Source organism: Cynoglossus semilaevis, chromosome 13, assembly GCF_000523025.1.
Source record: "Cynoglossus semilaevis isolate Cse_v1.0 chromosome 13, Cse_v1.0, whole genome shotgun sequence".
Classification (NCBI taxonomy): Eukaryota; Metazoa; Chordata; class Actinopteri; order Pleuronectiformes; family Cynoglossidae; genus Cynoglossus; species Cynoglossus semilaevis.
The window spans coordinates 10,109,460-10,130,478 of NC_024319.1; the positions used below are offsets into that span (position 1 = coordinate 10,109,460).

At 41.4% G+C, this 21,019-nt stretch overlaps 1 protein-coding gene across 10 annotated transcripts in view; it reads right to left on the minus strand.

Moving 5' to 3' along the window:
• The window catches only part of ptprub (protein tyrosine phosphatase receptor type Ub), a 160,031-nt gene that overhangs the window by 49,891 nt on the left and 89,121 nt on the right, over positions 1-21,019 (minus strand). For all 10 annotated transcript variants that reach the window (XR_003051617.1, XM_017037722.2, XM_025061881.1 and 7 more), the window contains exons 4-7: positions 17,253-17,334; positions 14,191-14,306; positions 10,072-10,246; positions 7,158-7,451 (exon numbers count right to left, since the gene is read on the minus strand). Coding sequence is in view for 9 of the 10 variants with exons in the window: in XM_017037722.2 (XP_016893211.1) it covers positions 7,158-7,451; positions 10,072-10,246; positions 14,191-14,306; positions 17,253-17,334 (667 nt within the window). In the remaining variant the exon portion in view is untranslated. The remainder of the gene's footprint in view (positions 1-7,157; positions 7,452-10,071; positions 10,247-14,190; positions 14,307-17,252; positions 17,335-21,019) is intronic.

The window sequence follows — 21,019 nt, forward strand, 5'->3', positions numbered from 1 at the left end:
ACACACTACTGCAAACGCCTCAGCCCCAGTAGACCGACTCTGTCTAACACTTGCTGATGAATATAATCATCATAATATATTATAACCCAAAGACTAAATTCTGATTCTATTCTCCAAATATTGGAGCAAACATTCTAGGGTGAATTCTTACGACGCCTCCAGTCCATGCTGAAAGCCTCTGCAGTTTCCAGCCTTCTCTTTTCATTTGCTGTCAAACGTCTCACGGCAGAAGGAAATATGACTGGAGCATTAATCTGAACCTCTTCCAGCATAATGTGACGGCAGATAAATGGCCGGGCTCAGCGATCGCAGAGTAGTAGACTGCACCCTGCACGAAATATTAATGTTCCATTGTTCTGTCTCACTGAGGATTGTCTTAATGGTGCAATTGATAGTCTGCACAGTCTGAGGGCTAAATAAAGAGAGGTCTTTAACAGCTCACTTAATGAAAGCAAAGCCAAAGAGGCCACAGTGTGCTCATTGTAGGTTTTCTCAAAGTGGACATTTGTGCCAGTCCCTTCCTCTTGCTTCGTCTTATTTATCTCTATGTCCTGGGCAGCCATTCTCTGGCACCCACTGGCATGAAAACCGCAGCCGCTCCAACGTGGCCAAAAGCCCAGAGGGCCATGCTAATCCTGTGAGAGTGAAGTCAGTGTGGATTTGTGATAGTCTCTGGTTTATTATCTCTGCTGAAACTGTGACATTGACAGGATTGACTAAAAGCCGCCGTGATATTACACGCACCCTTGAAGTAGATCTGGACCGACTGTGTCAGAGTGGAAAAACAAATTTATACAGATATGCAGAAAAACAGACAGAAAAAAAGGGACGTGGATATATGAAGCAAACAAATCTTCACCCACGGGGAATTCGGCCTGAAATATAATGTATGACAAGCCACAGCACTCTGACATGCTCCAACACTGGCTCCCTTTTCCACACCATGAGCATCACGGGCAGAGACCTGCCAGAAGGTGCAGTGACCCAGCAGCAGGTGGAAGCCCATTAACATAGCTTGGGGACCACCTGCAGCACGAAGGCTCGCCGCGCCTCTGTGATTTACTTGAGGGGCTTCAAGCTGTGCTAATGCACCGTGCTGGTAATCACAGCAATGGCTCATCAAGCACACCTGGTCGGCCATCAGAGCCAGGCGGAGACCATGTTCGCATTCACAGCCATTAGGTTTACAACACCCGGACGAGGGCAGCTCAGGTCTGCGAGGGTGTGACGTGTACAGTGAGGCACAAATGATCTTCAAGAACCAGGGTAAGAATATTCAACAGGACCTCTTCAGTTAGTGTTCTCCCGAATTCAAGAGGTTCTACAGAAGGAACACAACCTCATGTCTATTTACCTGTTTTGAAACCCTAACGAAGCCCACAGCAAAGAGGGCAGCAATCAGAACTTTGGAACGCGGGGTCAGTAGGGAAGTGAAGACCAGATGGTTTGTGGGTTGGGTCATGAGAGCTGTGGGGGAGCAAGGTGTTGAAGTAAGACTGCTGGTGTTCACAGAGGTCAGATGCACCAGGTGGAGGAAGCTGCGGGTTACTGTACAGAGACTCACACAGCAACACACACCCGAGGAAGAACTGCTAGTCCTGAATAAAGCATTTACGAATGTGTGGAAAAGGATTCTGGTAGGCAGCATAGGTGAGTTCGAGACAAATTTGAAGGGTTGTACAAAAAAAAATCCATTTCTACCCTAGGTATGGTGGCCCAGGCTGAAAACATTATTTTTTACTTTTTGCCATGTTGGTCCATTTCCTGAGCTGGAAATTGTTTTGGTGCATGCAGGTGGATTTATTCTGCACATTATTTCAGACAGAAATTATCGAAGAGGAAAGTTTAGCTTTAGCAACAAAGAAAATACCTATATTTGCAGAATAAGTTGCTTTTAAATGAGATTAGATTAGATTGGAGTCAACTTTTTCTCCTAGTATTTCAATGCATGTACATTGATTTCATTGCTGGTTCTGGATCCAGGACTGAACCCCCCACCAAAGGTGAAAAGGGTGAACTGTCTGTGGGTCTGGTGCAGGACGTCCACCAATTAGGACAAATACATAACATATTATTAAAACTTGCTATCTGTAAAATGAAAAACACATCTATCATCAAAAGAGGAAAATGGAAAATAAACAAAGCGTGCAGCAGCATGGAGACAAACAACACCATGAACCTAACAGTTATTTCTTTTCTGTAATACACAAAAAATGCAGCTGAACCAACAAATATACAGAAAAAAAAATTTGAAAACGGTCCCATTTTATACAACTATGAAGGAGAATGTATTGTTCTGCAGTTGTTTTTGGGGCTTTCATACCTAATTGTTTTTTGTAAATCTGATATGCCATGACAGCTGTTCAGTCAACAGGTAAATAGAAAAATCTGTAGTGTGGCCAAAAGAACCAGACAGGAACTGTATTGAAAAAGATGATTTACAATTCTATTGAGAAAAAAAAAACTGACTGAAAAAAGAAAATTGATTTCACCTAAGTCTCACATGTGTTGAAGTGGAGCAGCATCTAAATGCTGTGTTTAACAGCTCAGCAAACACAGCAATGTTTCGTATCCCCCACATGGCTGAACAAGCTAATACAACAGTGGATGAATTGTAAATACATTATTAAAGGCAGAGTTTGGAAACTTCCAGAACATCAACAACTGTGAAAGCAATTTCCCTCTTTGTGAATCCACTCTCGCTCAACTACCTTTTCTTCCTACGGTGTCAGTCTTTTACTTTGAAAAACTACCCCATCGTCCAAACACACACACACACACACACACATGCGAGATATTCGTGTTTAGTGAGGCCTTTACATGGACATATGACATTCCCAGACCTAAAATCTCAATCATCAAATATAATTAACTTCTACCTAACATTTACTCACAACCTACGTACACAATATTAAAGCTGGGCCTATTTAGTTGAACACAATGTGGATATAATCACAGGAATTAAAGAAAGACAAACAGAATCAATCACAATCAGTCTGTCTGCTGCCACCTAGGGGGAGGGTATTTAATAGTTCTGCCTGCCACTGTCAGTTAGACAAACAAATTCAAATTATTTGCAGTAACGTAAGCCTAACCTCAATAATAACAGTAATACATTACATTTCCACAGAGCGACACCCGAAGACACGACGATACAACACGTTAACAATTATTAGTTTATTCACTAATCCTAATCCTCGCCTCTACAATATGCAATATTGCCATGCAATATGTCCCCACAAATGTAGAAGGAACACATGTACACACACACACACACACACACACACACAATGCCACACCACAGCATTCCTCCCACTCCCTTTTCTTCCCCTTTTGCTCCAGCTTTTTTTTTTTTTTTTTCAAATTTTTTTTTTGTGAGTAGGGGAGAAAAGGGTGTGTGGAGAGTGGGCTTTGAGCTCACTCTGGGTGTCTGATGAATGAGGAGTGTCTCCGGCTGTTGGGAGAGGAGAGTAGCTTTAATATGTCATTGGAGGGTGGGGGGCAGAAAGGCAGTAGTGGAGCAGGGTGGGGAGTATGTGAGGGATGGTGTGTGGCAGGAAGAGACCGTTGGGCATAGACAAGAGTGATGACCGTGGAAGACACAAATCCACCGACTGCCTCTGGGTAACACAACGCTCTGCATGTGGGGAGTGCAGATACAGGCAGTACTGTGTGCATCTGCATGAGAACAGCACTCGTTGTGCACGGTGGGTGTATATGTAAACTGCAGCCATTCATTTCACTATCCCAGAAATCTCTCTGGCTGTGCAGCTACAAACACGAATACCCACAGGATATAAAAATTCAAAAAAATAACCTGTATAATTTCTTAAAATACAATTATTAAAATTGTTTTTACTCGTAACTTTAAAATACAATTATTAAAATTGTTTTTTCTTACTCGTAACATTCAAATGAATGAAGGAAATGAATGAACCATTAGGAGAAAAAAAAAAACAAAAAAAAAAAAAAACAAAAACAATGAAGAGCAAAAATATAACAAACAAAAAAAAAAACAAAACAATGAAGAGCAAAAATAAATCATCATCATGCGGGCCGGATGTGGCCCTCAGGCCAGGAATTTGAGAACCCTTCTCTATATGTACAACGGGACAAAATGTCCAAGTTTTCTTTCCAAAGAATACTGGGCTTGGCTCTATGACCCCAACGACCCCAAACATTATGTTAAATTCAAACGAATGATTGAAACTATGATGGTGGGCAGTTTTATCAGTGTTCAGGTAATGAGGTGAAACCCCTGCGTGGGGTCTTGTGAGAGCAGTGCTGATTGTACCTCTTCTTCAGACATGTGGGTGTATCAGAGTGTCAGAGAAGGAGCTGCTCAGTGCTGTGATTATGTCTGCAGAGGGTGGGACAAAGTGTCCAACAGCGATGAGAGCCTGGTCCACGCGGGCATTTCAGGACCGAGGTGGCCTTTATAATCGGTCTGTCCAGCCTTTTCCCGTCTGCTGTCAAAATGCCACCGTACCAGCAATCACTCCCCTCTTCTAAAGCAACTGTTAGAGTCGACCCCGAGATATTATTTCATTTCATATGGAATTCTTTCATCGACTCATGAACACCGACTGTCCAGAGCTGGGACCTCAAACCTCCAGCCTGCGGGCCAATACCGGCCCACGAACCAACCCACCTGCGGCCCACAATAGGATGTCAGTATAAAGCAGGGGTTATCAAACTTTTTTTGTTATTTCCTACTTTAAAGAAAAATCTTGACAATTTACATTTCAAATGACTTGAAGTAACACCACGTTAAGCCATATTTTATAATGAGTCAAAAATCGTCCTTCAACCTTGAAATCTTCCTCCTGTTTGTTCCACCCCACTTGTCACGTCTCTGTTCCCTGTTAGTGGAGCCCGCTCCATACTTTGAGAAGCACTGCTATAATGTAATCTGAACCTGTGTTGTTAGTTTTTTGCCCCTCCAATGAGAATAACAGTGGTAACAGCTCATTTGAATTCGAGGCCCCTGATCCAGAGACAGTTGCAGCCTAGGTAGAGTGGCACCAGTGGCAGGATATCCACCTACACAAAAAATTGGTACAATTCTACCTCGTCACCCACTCCAACCTTTGTGGAAAAGTGTAGTGTGAGAAAGGTCAGTGTAAAAACAGTTTCAAATCCCTACACAGACGGTGGTGACCTCTGATGACCCCACAGGCTGAGAGTGATGTTTTTCAGAAAGAAAAAGTTGTAGCCTTAATACCTACTCACGTAGGTAGGAGTTGGATTGTGCACCCTTAGGTAATGTTTTTTTTTTTTGTTTTTTTTTGCCGAGTACTGCATAAACACTCGTGTTTTAATACACTTCTAATAAAGCTTTTACCGTTTGTTTTCCTGTGATTCATGCATCTCCACCACGGTCGGCAACAAATCCTCTTTCATTTATTGTACCAGCCAAAAAAGCTCTCTGTTTTCAGCTGTAGGCCAAGAAGGCTAGTCGGCCAGCTGCTATCCTTCAGGAAACACATCAGCCAAACACTGCACAGCACAGAGCGAAACCGTCTGCCTTCAGTTTGCTGAGTTAAAGAGGTGAGGAAGACTGTGCTGGTGATAGTGTCCTTCTGATTGGATTAGTAACAGAGCCGTCGTCGTCCATTATGGCCTTAGACTCTGAAGGTGTTACAGTGACATTTATGAAATAACTGGACCAAAGGTAAAGGGAACATAATTATGGGATTTTATTTTGGTCTAGATTTTCTTTCTGATCTGATGCTATTTATAAAATGACAGGGCAAAAATCAGGTAAAGGTTGCAGCAGAGATGGTGTCGGTCCCTTTTTCACATTGTGGCCATGCATCACCTGAAGTGTTCCTGCTGTAATTCCCCAGAGCTCTCCACGTTAAATAATGGGTCCTTTCAGAGTTACGTCCCAACCCAATCTACAAAAAAACTGCCAGCTTGTTCTTTGGACACAAAAACCCCAAAAGGCAGTGACTTTTAAAGAGACCGCTGAAGAGTTTGTATTTTTTTTTTTTTATCTCCGCAAATATAACAACATAGCGCAGGATCCAGATATGGGTAAAAATGTGTGGTATGGAAAAAGATGTCTGCGATAAAGCAGACAATAGTCGTTGATTTATCTGGCAACAAATAACAAATAACATCTGCGGCAGATAAAGGACAAAAGGTAGCTGATGTGCTTTCACTTTGAAATGCAGCTGCAGCTGTCCAACATAATGTTGTGGCTTTATAGAGTTTTTATGTGTGTAGTCTGCCATTAAAATGACACCGTCTTACTGTGAGAATCTGTGTGAATAATGTGACGGTTGGATGGTTGGATGGTTGGATGGTTGGATGGTGATGAATCTGACGGTCAAAAAGGCCAGTTGGCATGTTCAAAGGTTTGTTTTCTGTTCTGTGTTTTTACACGCTCGTGGGTTTAATTACTGACGTGTTTGGTTGTTCTTCTGAATCACATGGGTGAAGAAGAAGACAAGAAGAAGTGGTGTCTTTGTAAAGGAGCTCAGAGCGTTTTCGTTCAAATGATCCAAGTGGGAATATGGTTTTCCATGTAAGTTAGTAGAAAAGAGATTAATAAGAGGCTAAGTCAAACAGAGATTTTCATTTCAAAAGATGCACGATTTTCAAATACCCAAAACATGTCAAGTCATGTCCCTCAGCTGTTGGAAACAGCTGTGACAAGCTCTATCTCTTTGTTATCAACACCTAAAAAAATGAACAGTAGAAAAATCAAAGCAGACTTGAATGAAAACCTCATTCATACATACTGTACATTAGAATCAAGTCTCTCTATTTTCCCCCAAAACAAAATGAAAACATTTTGAAGGAACTTGATCTCCATCCTTGAATAAGACGAGTGTTAGTTGTTGTTGATTTTCTTAAATCTCTTTGACTCCATTTTAATTAGTTATTGATAAAATCATCAGTTAGTACTAGTTCATCCTGATAGAAATTACTATTACTTTCTAATTAGGAAGAACAGAGAAAAAGTCAGACTTCAACTCAAATTTACATCGAATCACAATTTTAGTTTTTGTTTTTTTTTTAAGAAAATTAGTCTGGTTTAGGCATTAAAATTCAATTATACAGTGCAATGTTGTCATTAAAACTGTGGACGACAGTGTTTGACATTGGCACCATGTCTGGTCACGCAGCACTGAACCCCTGGAGCTCACCTGCACACTTGGTCCTGCTCACCAGAGGAGGTCCAGGGGGACCGGTCCCTCCCTCCCCGGGCCGAGTCAGCAGCACACTGATGTGGTACTCCGTGTCCGGGTCCAGGTGCCACAGCTTGTATGTGACCATGTTCACCCCGTGCACCTCTGACCACGGGGACTGGCTGGCCCGGTATTCAATCTCCTTCCTGATGATGGGCCCGTCTCCCAGGATGGAGTTGGTGTTGAGCTGGATGATCAGGTAGGTGGAGCCGGCACGCAGCAGCTGAGGTGGTGCAATGGGGGACGGCGGAACTGTGGGAGGACATGAGAGGGGTAAAGATTCTTTTATTTTTATAGCACATATCTCTGTTGACGGAATATCTACCAGTCACTTGGAACATGTTCTGAAAATACAATAAAAACTTTCATTTTTGTAATTAGAACTCAGTGATGCATTCCAGGTCTACCTTACATTATAATATTGTCTTTAGAAAAATGACACCAACAGAAAAGCTTGGTGACAAGTTGAACGCACATCACATCCCTCTTCTTTTTACTTACACTTTTCAACCTAATGGAATTGAGGAGACGATTGTTTGGTACTGTGTGCACTGCACGCCTACATTTAAAATGAAATTAAGTGTCACCAGGGAACAATGTTCTTATTTTAAAAGACAATTATGTCTTGAACTTCAGCAGAAGAGCATGAGCCCATTGTTGCATTCAAGCACCAATATTTGGTTGAATGCTTCTTTTCTTGCATTAATTTTTACTCCATAACCTGCTTATTGAGGGACATGATATAATATTGTGTATTTTCTAGTTCCAGTCCCTTTTATTTGAATGTATTCCAGTCATTCTAAGTTTAACAGATACAGGTACGGTTGTGTTTTTGATTCACCAATGCACACACTTTAGTTTCGATTGCACCGGTGCTAAATCTACCAACTTTTTTAGAAACTGGTTTCGTAGTTTCGTACAATTAATTCAAACTGCAGTTTTCTCTTTTTTTAAGTTTGTAAAATGTCTTTATTTACATGATAATATATCAAAGAAAAAGACCTGACAACAACAACACATTCATGATTCAACACCAGTCATATCAGCCTGGATGTGTTGTTCACCAAAAAAACAAAAACAAAAAACCCTTAAACCAACTAAAAGCCCACAGTGTCTGCAGGGACTGCAGAATGTGTGCAGGTCAAACTGTGTTCAAACAGCAGATTAGTCACAGCTATTAACAACAACAGTGGCCCTGCATATATTTTTGACTGGAGTAGTAAGTAAAAAAAAACCACAGCTGTGCACACGGCCCACTGGACGACCAGGATCTCTGAATTAGCGTCGTCGATAACTCTTCATCACGCTCTTTTCTCACAGCTGGTCACTGGCATGAAAAAAGAAAAACGGAAGGATAATCTTCGCACAGCCCACCAATCAAGTGTCTCTTACAGGCAGATACGAGGCGGCGGACAATTACATGGACAACAGTGAGAGGGAGGAGAGGGAAGAAGAGCAGGAGAAGTGAGAACAAAGCGTGAGAAGAGATCCGTGTTTGATCTGCGAGTGTGACTAATCCTTCATTCCTGCAGAGGCACCTCTGTCTCTTGTAGCCCTTCTGTCCGTGGGCGTTCAACACTGGCAGCACCTCAGCTCCTCTCTCCTCTCCCCTCTCCACTGCTGCTCTCTGCCTCGGCTGGCCTCAGCCTGCAGCAGCTCATCCTCGCTCCTTCCCTCACCTCTCTCATGTGGAAAGGGCAAATTCACTACCAGATACAAACGGGCCAGATTTGAAAATAATTCACTTTTTACTGTAGTTTTTCTTAAAGTTCAAAGCACAAGGTGCAAGTTTCCACGTTGGAGCATTGGAGTACTACTTTTAAATAGAAATATTAAAATGATTTTTGTTCTGAATGCTACTTTCTGTTTATTTAGGGATTCTATTGTGCTGAAATATTCTTGGAGCATCGCAAAAATGCCCTATGAATAAAAGACAAAAAGAAGTTTGTCAAAGTTCGGGAATGAACTGTTATCCAGGAGTCAGAAGTCCACGATGAGGAACAAGGCAGAACAAGGCAGAGATTTGTGGAGAAAAAACTCAATCTCAGCTCCTGTAAAGAAGTCAGTAAAGTCATGTGACTTACAGCCCGGTACAACTCATGGACCTAACATTTTTGGGGGTTTTTTGGAAGTGAAGAAAAGGTTTATATATATATGATTCATTGTGATTAATCCACAGCTGTGATTAATCGTTAGACAGCCCTAATATATAGATTTATAAGAAATCCTTCAGAGCCTATTCTCCCCTCTGATCTTCCCTCTGCTTGGAGTGTGTTTTGCCAGCAAACCGTCCCACGACCGTGTCATCACCATCCTGTCAAAGCAGCGTCAGGCTGCGGGGCTGGCGTGAGTAATGGGAGCGAGGTCACTATCTGTGCTACATGATATGACAGGAGCTGCAGGAGTCCAAGTCAAGTGAACAGCCTCCTGACAGGAGGAGTGGAGGAGCTGAGAGAAGACGAGAGCAGCAGCCTATTTGACAAGTGCAGCTCAACAAACATCGCACGTCAGGGAGATTGAATTCACCACGGAGAGAGACTTCATGGTCACTCTGCATCATGCCATTAGCCAAAAGAGTGACTTTTGTGGGAAACGACACAGTGTTGCACAGCAGTGTCACCAGCCGCTCTTCAACCAAGAAGTGGATACATACAAGAAAGTGACAGGACAAATGTGGATTCACAGTTGTGAAATGTGTTCACACCTGAGTCTGTCGTTGCTTGTTACTGTCAGCTTCGTTCTATGTCTGTTCTATCATACGTAGAGAAGCAAAAAGCTATGAAATTTCGTCAAATAAAAAGAAAAAATACACTTTGCACTGAGAGAAAGGACAAAAAGAAAAACAGTAGGAGAAAAGTTGTTTTTTTTTTACCTTTGACGACAAGTTCAGCGAAGTTTGACACTCCAGAGCCTCGAGGGGACTGAGTGACACAGCGGTACAGGTCTTGATCTGTACGCTGGACATTGTCTAGCTGGAAGGACACCACAAAGCGCCGGTGACTCAGGTGCTTGACCGATGCCGTTGTCAGAATGTCCCCGTTGTGTCTCTGGATAACAGAAAAAGGGCAGAGGGAGAAAACAGCATGGGTCACCGTCCCTTAAATACATGTGCAGGTCGTGTCCTCCACGGCAGCCTGTTTCTTTGTACCGGCTGTAAAAGCAGCCACATCCACCACATCTGTGAGAGTCCAACATTTCCCAGCACAGAAATTAGTCCTGTCACCATCCAGAGGTAACGATGCCGTGCAGAGACACAGCACAGGGAGTCAGGAGGAAACGATGGGAGTAAAGGCCAAAGGCAGAAAAGCCCTCACTGACCACTGCTGCTGTAACGCAAGAGAAACTGCCCCCCCTCCCTAATGGTTACAACCACACTCTGTCTGAGTCTGTATCATAGTGGAAACCATCCATCATTCTCTGCACACATGCAGTCAGGTTCTCCATACAGTGAGACACGTGGGATGTGTTGTGTGGTCACACCAGAACTCATTTAAACCTTTTTAAAAATATATATTTAACATGAAGAAAAACAGAAAACTTGACCTTGTTTACTGTACTTTACCACTGCCCCGGGTTGTCATTGGGCTCTTCTTGAATGGAGGGAAACTAACAGCATGTATATATACTACCAGAACTCATTTAAACCTTTTTAAAATATATATATTTAACAGAGTAGGAGAAAAGTTGCTTGTTTACTGTACTTTACCACTGCCCCGGGTTGTCATTGGGCTCTTCTTGAATGGAGGGAAACTAACAGCATGTATATATACTTATACACACACACATATATATACAGTATATACTTATATATATATACATATATACACATATAAACATATATATATACTATGTATAGGATAGATATTTAGCACATACGGTACATTTGCAATATTCTTTTGTGAATCACCGTTGATTATTAAGAAGGGTTTTTCAATCGGGTTTAATTTAATAAGAGCTGTACAACTATTGTTCTGCCATTAAAGCCAATTATATTGCGTTTAGATTAGTGCATTTACTTCATGAAGATCATCTCCTACTGCAGAAGCCTTTAGTTTACACCATGATCCAGCCAAAAACAAATCTCAGCTGTTACTGTACTCCACAGAGACAGATGGCTTTTAAGGTCTATCTAAATGAGTTCACTGGCTAACAGATGGACAACAGTATGTAGACTCTAAGATTTGGTGAGGAGCTAAGTAAAGAAGAAGAAAAAAAACAAATTGCCTGAGACAAGGTTCCTAAGCTTAAGTGTCTCTAAAGGGAGCTCAGACCTCCCCAAGGACAAAGTCAGAGGAATCATTCGGGAACTTTACAAAATTGTAAAAGTCCAGGTTATGAAAATACTACCTGTCGGTCCACAAATTAAAATATCTGTTCCTCCGTGGACAATGGCTCAAGGCTTCAGTGGTGTTTATGCAACATTGGATGAGAATTTTTTGCATATTTCGGCTGCCAAACAAAAACAAAAAGTAGTAAAACCGTCATGTCCTTGACAGTGGTAACAAAAGTGAGTTGTGCTGGTCAGAATGAAAACACTGCGAAATAGTGACAGGAAAGACAAAGTAAAAGCTGAGCACAAGAGAGATTCAAATGAATCATGCATGATGCACCTTGCTGTTTGTTGCACACTGGGAATTTTTCACATTGTTCCACACCATTAAAGCCACTATCATCAGTCAAGTCTATGTGTTTTCACAGTGGAAAAACACAATGAATCTGACAGGTTTTTTCTCCTCTCGTTTCTTTTTTCTTTTTTTCTCGCAGGCGTCGGTTTTCATACACATCCTGCTCTGTGTCGGCTCTAACTGTATCCCTACAACTGAGGGTCACTGAAGGTGAGGCTAGGTCACCGCAGCTACTGTCATCCTTCAGAGTACAGTCCGTCAGCAAAGCCACAGACCACACACCCCTCAACCCGCGCCTTAGTAAACAAACATAAACACATAACCCTTCATTAGGGTTGAGCAGGCAATAAAACATGCGTCTGCAGGAAAGGAAGGAACACCTCAATCATACACCACCGTAACGACCTTTATTCTTTATACCACTCCTGTGTGAGAGTGACAGGAAACAGCGGCGACTGAAAGGAAATAAAAAAGAGTTTCTTTGTGTTGCAAACAATCCGACCTGAGTTAAGTTCCACGGCGAGTGACTACTCTTAAAAATAAATCAGCAGCTGCAGTCAGTGCCGCAGACACTAAACCAGGAGAGTCCAACTCAGTTTTGTTCACGGGCCACATGCAACCTAATTAGCTGTCAAGTTCATGCAAACACATACAAGTATATTAGATATGTATTTTTATTTGTTCATATTTAATTAAATATAATTATTGAAAAAATATCCTGAACATGAAGTGTTTTTTTTTATTTAAGCGGGCCGGACTGAACTGCCAAGCGAGCCAATTTTGGCCCTCGGACCGTATGTTTGACACCCCTGCTCTAAACCATGAAAGAATTTATTTTTTTTCATAGTGAGAAACAAATCTATCAGCTGGGTGAGTGTGAAGCTAAGAACGTACTGGTCTCCTCAGAGCAGATGTCTGTATTGTTGCGTCGACTAATTACCCCATGCATTTGTATTCATCCTCGTGATGCGACCAAACAGGTGGTTTGATGGTTTGATGAAGCGTTGGTGGGAGTGAGGAGGCTTCAATTACATTAATCACACATCTCCCAAATTCAAACAAAACAGTAGGTTTGTCCCGGGGTCATCTGTTATTAACACTGGGTGTAGTGGGTGGTAAGATGTTGGCAAACACAATGGAAGTGTGTGTGGCTGCACGGTCTCGGACCGTAGAGGTGTGTGTGTGTGTGTGTGTGTGTGGGGGGGGGGGTCACATGGCCCAATGACGGGGTGTTCTCAAATCAGGGGCTAAATATGGAGTACGGATTTCAGAGACTGCACACTTGTTCACACCACAGGGTAACAACAACTCACTCTCACACAGCGAGGTGTTGTCAACGAGAAGACAGATGTGTCATCCTCAGACAGCAGGTGTGAGGAGGTCACCTAAATAGCCTTCACAGCTTTAAACCCAACAGCGGTGTCAAACTAGTGGCTCGCTGGCCAAATGTGGGCAAACAATTCAGTGTGTAGGACCTACACACTGAATTGTGAGGAGAGGAGACCAGAGTACCTCGAGTCGAGCTACTCTGGGTTCCTCCCCCAGTCCAAAAATGTCTCATTGTAGACGTGACCCTAAAATGAAATTTAACAGTGCAGGGTGAGAACCGCCACCCCCACCTTGGTGACTATCAAAAGGATAAAAAGGTAGAAGATATATCAATAAAAATACTAGTGAGTAATATCTATGGAAATACAGCACCTAGAGGTTTATATGGGTACATTACTAGAATAAAATGAAATCTCTAACATTTAATTGTAAGAAATCTTTGCTGGAACTGGTGTCACTCCTCATTATTGGACTAAAATTATACAATAATTGAACTAAAAATTCAGGGCAAGGCAATTCTCTCTGTCTCCTGGAAAATGGATAGTTATCCAGGAGAAGTCAAGCATTTCCTTTTTTAAAAATCCATTGCATAAGTTTTAAATGACTGAAAAATTGGTCAAGTCTTCCAGGGCGTGTCGGGGATCTGATCTACCCCGGGCTTTTAGAGAGAAAACCTGATGAATTCCTGTTAAGTTGGCACCAGAGAAGAAGCTAAAAAAAAAACTGTATTTAAATAATATTCATTTAAAATCCAGGTATGTTTGGTTTGAAGGTATGTTTGATATTTAAAATCCAGGTATGTTTGGTTTGACGACGTTGCCTGAGTTTAGGTTTTAGGAGAAAAGAAAAAGTAAAAGACCAAACGACAGCAGTTTGTTTTCATTGTATACTGTGTGTTTTCTGTCGCAGCACACACACATCTCTGTCCTGGAACCAGAGTGGGAGATAAAACATTTTAGGTGTCTGCTGCCACGTTAGACTCCCACACTTCTACTTTAACCACACGCAGTTCTGTTTGCCACCATTAAACCACTGACCTCCAGCAGGAACTTCTCGGCCTCAGATGCCCTTCCAGCAGCAACACACTGAACCGTTGCATTTTGTCCAGCGTTGATCTCCTCGTCTCCTAGTCTGGAGAAATGCGGTGCTTTATCTGGAGACACGGACAGAGGACAAGAAGACAGAGGGAGTGACGTCAACGTTCTCATGTCCTGACACTAGCCTAAACATATAGTAGCAAACCAGTAGCATATTTTATGTTTGATAAGTTTTGGCATCAAACACACTGTACTAAAACTGAAGGAAACACATAGGAGTGACAGAATAAAAAAATGTTTGCTGTTTTTCCAGTTTCCTACCAAAAACACAGATTCACTCTGAATTGACCCTCTGATAGACTGTATGGTGAACTTTAACACTGAAACAAGTAAAAATGAAAATAATGAGAAATATTAGAAGTTAAAATAACAGTTTATAACCACACAATCACAGTGAACCCAGGAATTTGAGAGATTTTGTGGAGCCTCACGCCAGCCCTTCACATTTTAGACTTCTAAGCTCCTGAAAAAAAAAGTGAGGGGCTGCCAAATGAGTCAGTACGTGGGAGTAGCCCTCTCATCCAACTCCATGATTAACAATAGAGCAGAGAGAACCAAACCCCTGTGGAGTCAAATCACCGGGTAAATGCCGACAGCACTGTCTGCCATCTCTGAGAACCCGGGAAGGACAAGCCGACATGTCAATCTGAATGAGTGACAGGGAGAGATGGCGCCGCAACACTCGACCGAGGCGTCGGGGGAAGGCTGACGTTTGGCTCTGAACTCTTTCCATGATTGAGTTTTTGCACAATGAAGCTTCAGAGGGAAAAGACAAGTTTGTTGATTTGGTTTGTGTACAGTTGCAGTAACAGGAGAGCGCCTGCATTTGTTCCCCACAGGTGGCCGTGTTTCCTTTGAGTGCCTCTTCCTCTTGCAGTTAATTCATTATTCATGCCTCTAAGACAAACATAAATAAAGACAAACAGGCCTTGGAGTTGAGAAGAACTAGTGTTATACTGCTAATCGTGTCAGCTTTTATCCCCAGGACTCTTTAGCCTGATGAATATTTCATCGAACTGTAACACTGGTTTCAGAGTCAAGCAACGAAACTCAACAGTATTTTCACAACTTAGAAGAAGAAGCAGAAAATGGACCACTTTGAGCTACGAGTCCAAGAAAGGAAAGGGATTATTTCAAGCTTTTCTTAATAAAGGGGCTTAAACTAGAAGATAAAGTATTAGTAACTATAATGCCTTAGATTTTACTATTAATGTCAGTATTTCTTGTGCTTTTTGTTTTTACTTGATTTGCACTACAGCATCTGCATTCCTGAGTTACTGATTGATCCCTTTTTATTTGTGTGCATTCGTGTATAAAATCACTCCAGTCTCTGATCTCATGATATCCTCCTTCAAATGACACCTGTGGCCTGGTGGTTCAAGGATCAGGTGACTGTGGCAGTGTAACTTTGCTCCAGTGTTTTAGGTCTGTCAGAGCAGAGAGTTACTGTGTATCTGATTTAGGACAAATTACAGTCTTTAAAGCCACACAGGGGAAAAGCCTTAACATTTGGAGATATGGCTTCTTAAATAAACATGTAGGAACTGTAAACACAGCTCTTTGTTCAGCCTTTATTTTTCTCAGATTTCCACATTGTACAAAGGTGGGTCAAAAAGTTCAAACTAAATAATTATCAATTAATATATGTATATATATTATCATTATTTCTTCCCTACATGTTCTAGTTGGCCATTCCAGTTTAGTTTTAAAGAAAGAAAAACAAATCTAATGAAGCCAACTGCAAAGCCTCAGTAATTAACACCCAGGTGCAGCAAAAAAAAAAAAAGATGATTCATTTTTGAGGTTTGAATATCAGATTGAATTAAAAGTATAGAAAGAGTTTAACAAAGACCTAATGGTTAAATGAATCAAAGATGTTAGGAGTTATGAAGACGTTTCATCTGTCAGAATTGAACATTTTAAAATGATAGTATCATCTCCAAACTTTCTGATCCACATTAGTAAAAACAGAAATAGTGTGCACAGTGACACTTGCCCTTCCCGACAGAAGTCAACCTGGGATTTGGGCACTAGGAGGTATCGAACCTGCAGCCTTCTGGTGGCATGATAGAACAGATCATAATGTGTGTGTTTTGTTTTTTCTTTGTGTAATTTCTTTCTTTTTTTAAATTTATCTTTAACTTCCAGTTCTATTCTGCTGCTATTCTCCTGTTCTCCACACGCTCTTTGTTGGCAGTTAAGGCAGGATGGCCATGTGCCACATCATAAGACACTGCTCAGGTCTTGATGACAGTCCTAATTATTTAATGGCCACAGTGGGAGCTCTCAGAAGATGCCATCTGCTGTTGGGTAAAAGCGGGGGGCTGACTGGGTCCTACGTGTGAGGTACGGGTACAAAACAGCGTCACACTCAGTGGCTGGTTCTCTCTCCGGGGGACGAGAATGAAGAATTTAAAAAAAAGTGAGTATGGAACATCCTTCGACCTTGTGTCATTACTGTAAGTCACCTAGAACCAGTGTGGAGCATGGGTGTGACGCGTCACAGCAGCTGAGCAGCCACGTCCATATGTGCGGCAGGGATTTACACAGGGGCTACATTAGTGCACTTTGTCCAGGTATCAAGATCAGATGTCTGAGTGAAAATGTTTTACACAACGTCCTCAGAGACTGAACAACAGAGCATCACTCCTCCACTGACACAAAGACTCTGTGCTGCAGGCTGCTTATATATACAGTATATATATATATATATACATATATAAGAGAAGCCTGAGGAAAACAAAACCTTGCTGTGACATGAAGCTACCAGACATTTGACAGGGTTTGAGTCAAGATCTTGATAATTAACAAATGAGTTCATTCGTCAAACGGGACCAAAGGCAGAGCAGCAGGTGTGTTCACCTGGGAGAAGCAGTGTTAGCGCTAGCTTGTCACATCTGTCAGTGTTACTGTCATCCCCCCCCCTCCCCACCCACGAAACCTGTTTTACTAACCAGTAGCACCTTCTATAATTGTACTCTTTTGTCAGAAGTGGTACTTACAGCAGGGGTAGTTGAGCACCATGATGTCATCTATAGCAATGTAGCCTCGTCGCTCTTTGGAAACCGCTGCCTCAATCAAAACCTGCAAAAATAAAGAGGATGTGAATAAATGGTGAACAGTTAGGAGTCATGGTACTTATTGTAGCTTATCATTAGCCAAACCATATCCAGTAGGAGGCAGTAATGTATCCTAAACATCTAGAGCGGCAGAAAACTGGTGAAACAGTTAGCACAATTACCTAGTTTAGTGTATCTTCCCTTGACAGAACTCAAAGAAAGACTGATGTAACATGAAAGTGTAGGTAACATTTCAGTATCGCAGAAAACACTTTTAGGATTGTTTGGAGTTAGAATGGAGCTGGTTTAGTTGTAACAATGTTGAAGTCGTACAGCAGGTGCTAACGTTCCAGTAGCAGCTCTATCATGAGCACAGACCTGATTTCTATCTTTTCTGAAATAAACTTTATTATCATTTGTTTCTTAAAAAAACAGTGATTTTTCAGTCAACTTTAAGTGTGTAACAATTTAAAACACATTTGATGGTTTATATATTTTTTTCTTTTTTTGCTTTATTGATTCTTTTCCTTCACTTCTACTGTATGAAAGACTGATAATCACTGGCTCAGACATGTCTGTCCTCCTGAGGTCAGTCAGCAATCTCCAAACACAAATGTATTACTTGTTTTCACAAAGAGGATGTGAGTCATAAAAAACCCTACAGTCAAACACGATATGGACCAGTGTTTTTATAGTTGTTTCAGATCAACCACAGCAGCAGAAAACGAAGGTTTTTGTTTGTAAAAAATTGGTGTAATCTCTGGTATACTGTATCTTTAGGCTAAGAAATAAAGGCAATTTTCAAAAAAAAACAAAAAAAACCTTTATGAGTCAACAGGATGGTGACAGATGCATTCATTAAAAGTCCACTCATCTCTATATTACGTTAACCCAAAACAATGTAAACAATGGGAGAAACGGGAAAAACACAGGCTTTAAAATTAACAGACAAACGATTTTTGCCGGTGTCCACAGGGCCAAAGGAATTAATGACTTCATCAGGGAGCACGCACACACCAACACTGTGGTGCCTGAATCATGAGTCACATTCTGCAGCAGAGTGCAGGCTGTGGGAGAGTCAACAGCAGATAAAACAACATGTACCGGGGCTGCAGGACTCCAGGGAGGACAAAAGCTCCACACCTCCCTGTGAGGAACAATAAGCCGGGTGAGTGGTGGGCTCTCATGAAATCTAATCAATATCAAATCACCATCCTCAGTAATGGTGAAAGACTTATGAGACACGGGGGTGATGTTTGTTGTCGCTGCACCAAGGACAGTCTTGCATCCTGGCGTTTGATCGAAGACCGGCGTTGAGTTATTGTTTCTCATAATCCTCTGACCCAGTGATTACAGCACACTTCCTGTCTTGATTTTTAGTGACAGCACCAAAGCACACATCCACTCAAAATGCAAGACTAGCTGAAAATGTTGTTCCAAGCCAGAGCTTGTTTGCAATTCAGATGGTTTGGTGTAAAGCCTTGTTAGTGGATTTTAACCCTGGCTACATGAGGTCTTGTTTTTTGGTCAACAGATACCACCATTTCTGCTTCTCTCTTTTCAGTCAATTTAATCCTAAACATTTTTGAACACATTGATTTTCCGTTTATTGGACTAGTGAAAAGAGTGAGGATGATGTTGGTGAAATTTACGGGTTAAAAACAGAACAGGTAGAAAATTGACAGAATAATCAAGAGTTTGTTAGAAATCCAGGTTTCAGCACAGTGATTACGGTAGATATCATACTGTACCACCCTGATCACAGGGTCCTTCTTAAACCCCTCTCCGTACACCATCTGTGATCAGACCGGAGGTTAATGAACTCACTGGCTGTGACTTACATTCATTTCTGTCACCAATTATCAAAGGCACTTTACACTGAGCTTGAAAAAGAGTTTCATCCGTCAAAGTTTTGTGAACTCTTGTACACATTGTTTTTGATTGCGTGCACATCACAGCGGGAGCTGAGAACATCTGCATATTAATTACCCTGTGTTTACTTTCTCCAGTAGCACAGAAGGAAATGAAAAGAGTGCATCAATCAAAGTTTGACCTTGGAAAAGAAGAGACACGGGCCACGATAAAGAGATGGAGAGAGAGAGAGAGGGAGAGGGAGAGAGATGTTGTCTGTTCTCCAAACTAAACTGACAGACTTGATTTTTTACATCACATTAAAACTATTTACAAGAAATGTAATTTTTCTCCTGCACAAAAAGTAGTTCAGGAAAATCTACAAGCACAGAGAGTAAGAAAGGCAGGTCTTTGATCAACTACAGTTTTGTTTTGTTGCTGAAGTTGAAAAGATATTAAAGTTCAAGACCCAGATTAGACGTAGACTTTATTGTTCCCCGGGGAAATTCATTTCCACAGCACAGTCCTCAGGTTCAGACAGACATATGATATAACACATAATAACAAGCTAACAATGGAACGGCAGCTAGGAATACAAAGTGTTAGAGAAGCAGCAAGTGCTCTGGGCTACGCCTGTTATTTAGGGCACCATCAGCTCTGCCAACGCTCTGCATATGAGAGCAGAGGGCGTGGCTCAAATGATGGCTGAGTCGCTTAGAATGGTCCAGAGCAGAGAGCGGTATGGACTCATTATTCAGGAATTAAGGCCAGGTATAGAGAGCGTGTCGGTTTTGTGCAGGGATCGACATAAAAATATCAGATTACTTTATGATAAAAAAGTGACTGTAAAAGATTATTTGGACTGTTCACCACTAGTTGTCGCTCAATGTGAATACAGTACAACAAATGCAGTCTGTGCACTTGCTCTGACTCATTTTCAGGTCACATATAGTGTAGTGAGTAGCACGCCTGCCTTTCACACAGAGAGCAGAGAGTCCTGGGTCCGATTCCCAGAGGAAACACATACGTGGCGCCTCCAAAAGGTTAGCCCAAGAATTTCAGTGTGGGATCAATGACATGATATAAAAGACATTTTTGGGGGTGACCTAAATCAGACATCCTTTGGTCTGACTGTTGGGACTGGTTCATATCGTGTTTCAAGTTTTTATTGAATAATTAATTAATTATCAATTGTTCTTTAGCAGTTGAATAATTAATTAATTATCAATTGTTACACATTACACAATTATCAATTGTTACACAAGCCATTTTGTGTGTGTCCTAACTGTGGGAATGGGGTTTTGAGAAAGCTATTTCCTTTTTTTTTTTTTTTTTTGCAGTGGTTATTGATCCTGCATCACAGCAGTAGCATCATCAAATCACTGGTCTTTTTATGTTGAGACAAACACGGGCTGCTAGTTGTTAATCCAGTCTTAATTTCTTGATTTCACATTGAGAAAAGTCTTCTTCTGAGTGACTTTTTCTTTTAATTTTCTAGTTCTTAGTGGAAGCTGAGCCGGAAGATCACATCTATTAAGATATCTCAACAATTGATCCTTTATCATTTCCTTGTTTACTCCTCTGACTCCTCTTTGTTTTCTAAAACCCACACGGTCCACCCTTTTATTTTCTTAATTTTCTTGCCATTCATTTCCTTTTTATGCTCATTCAGTGCATCTGCAGAATTTATCGCAATGATTAAAGAACAATATGTTATGGCAAGCTAACCTGTTGTTTGTGTTTTCACACACACAACACACACATACAGACTAGTCAAACCATTAGACTTACACTAAAATTAGTCAGGAAGCAGTGATTAGGTCTAATGGTACACATGGACGGGAGAGAAATATCTCACA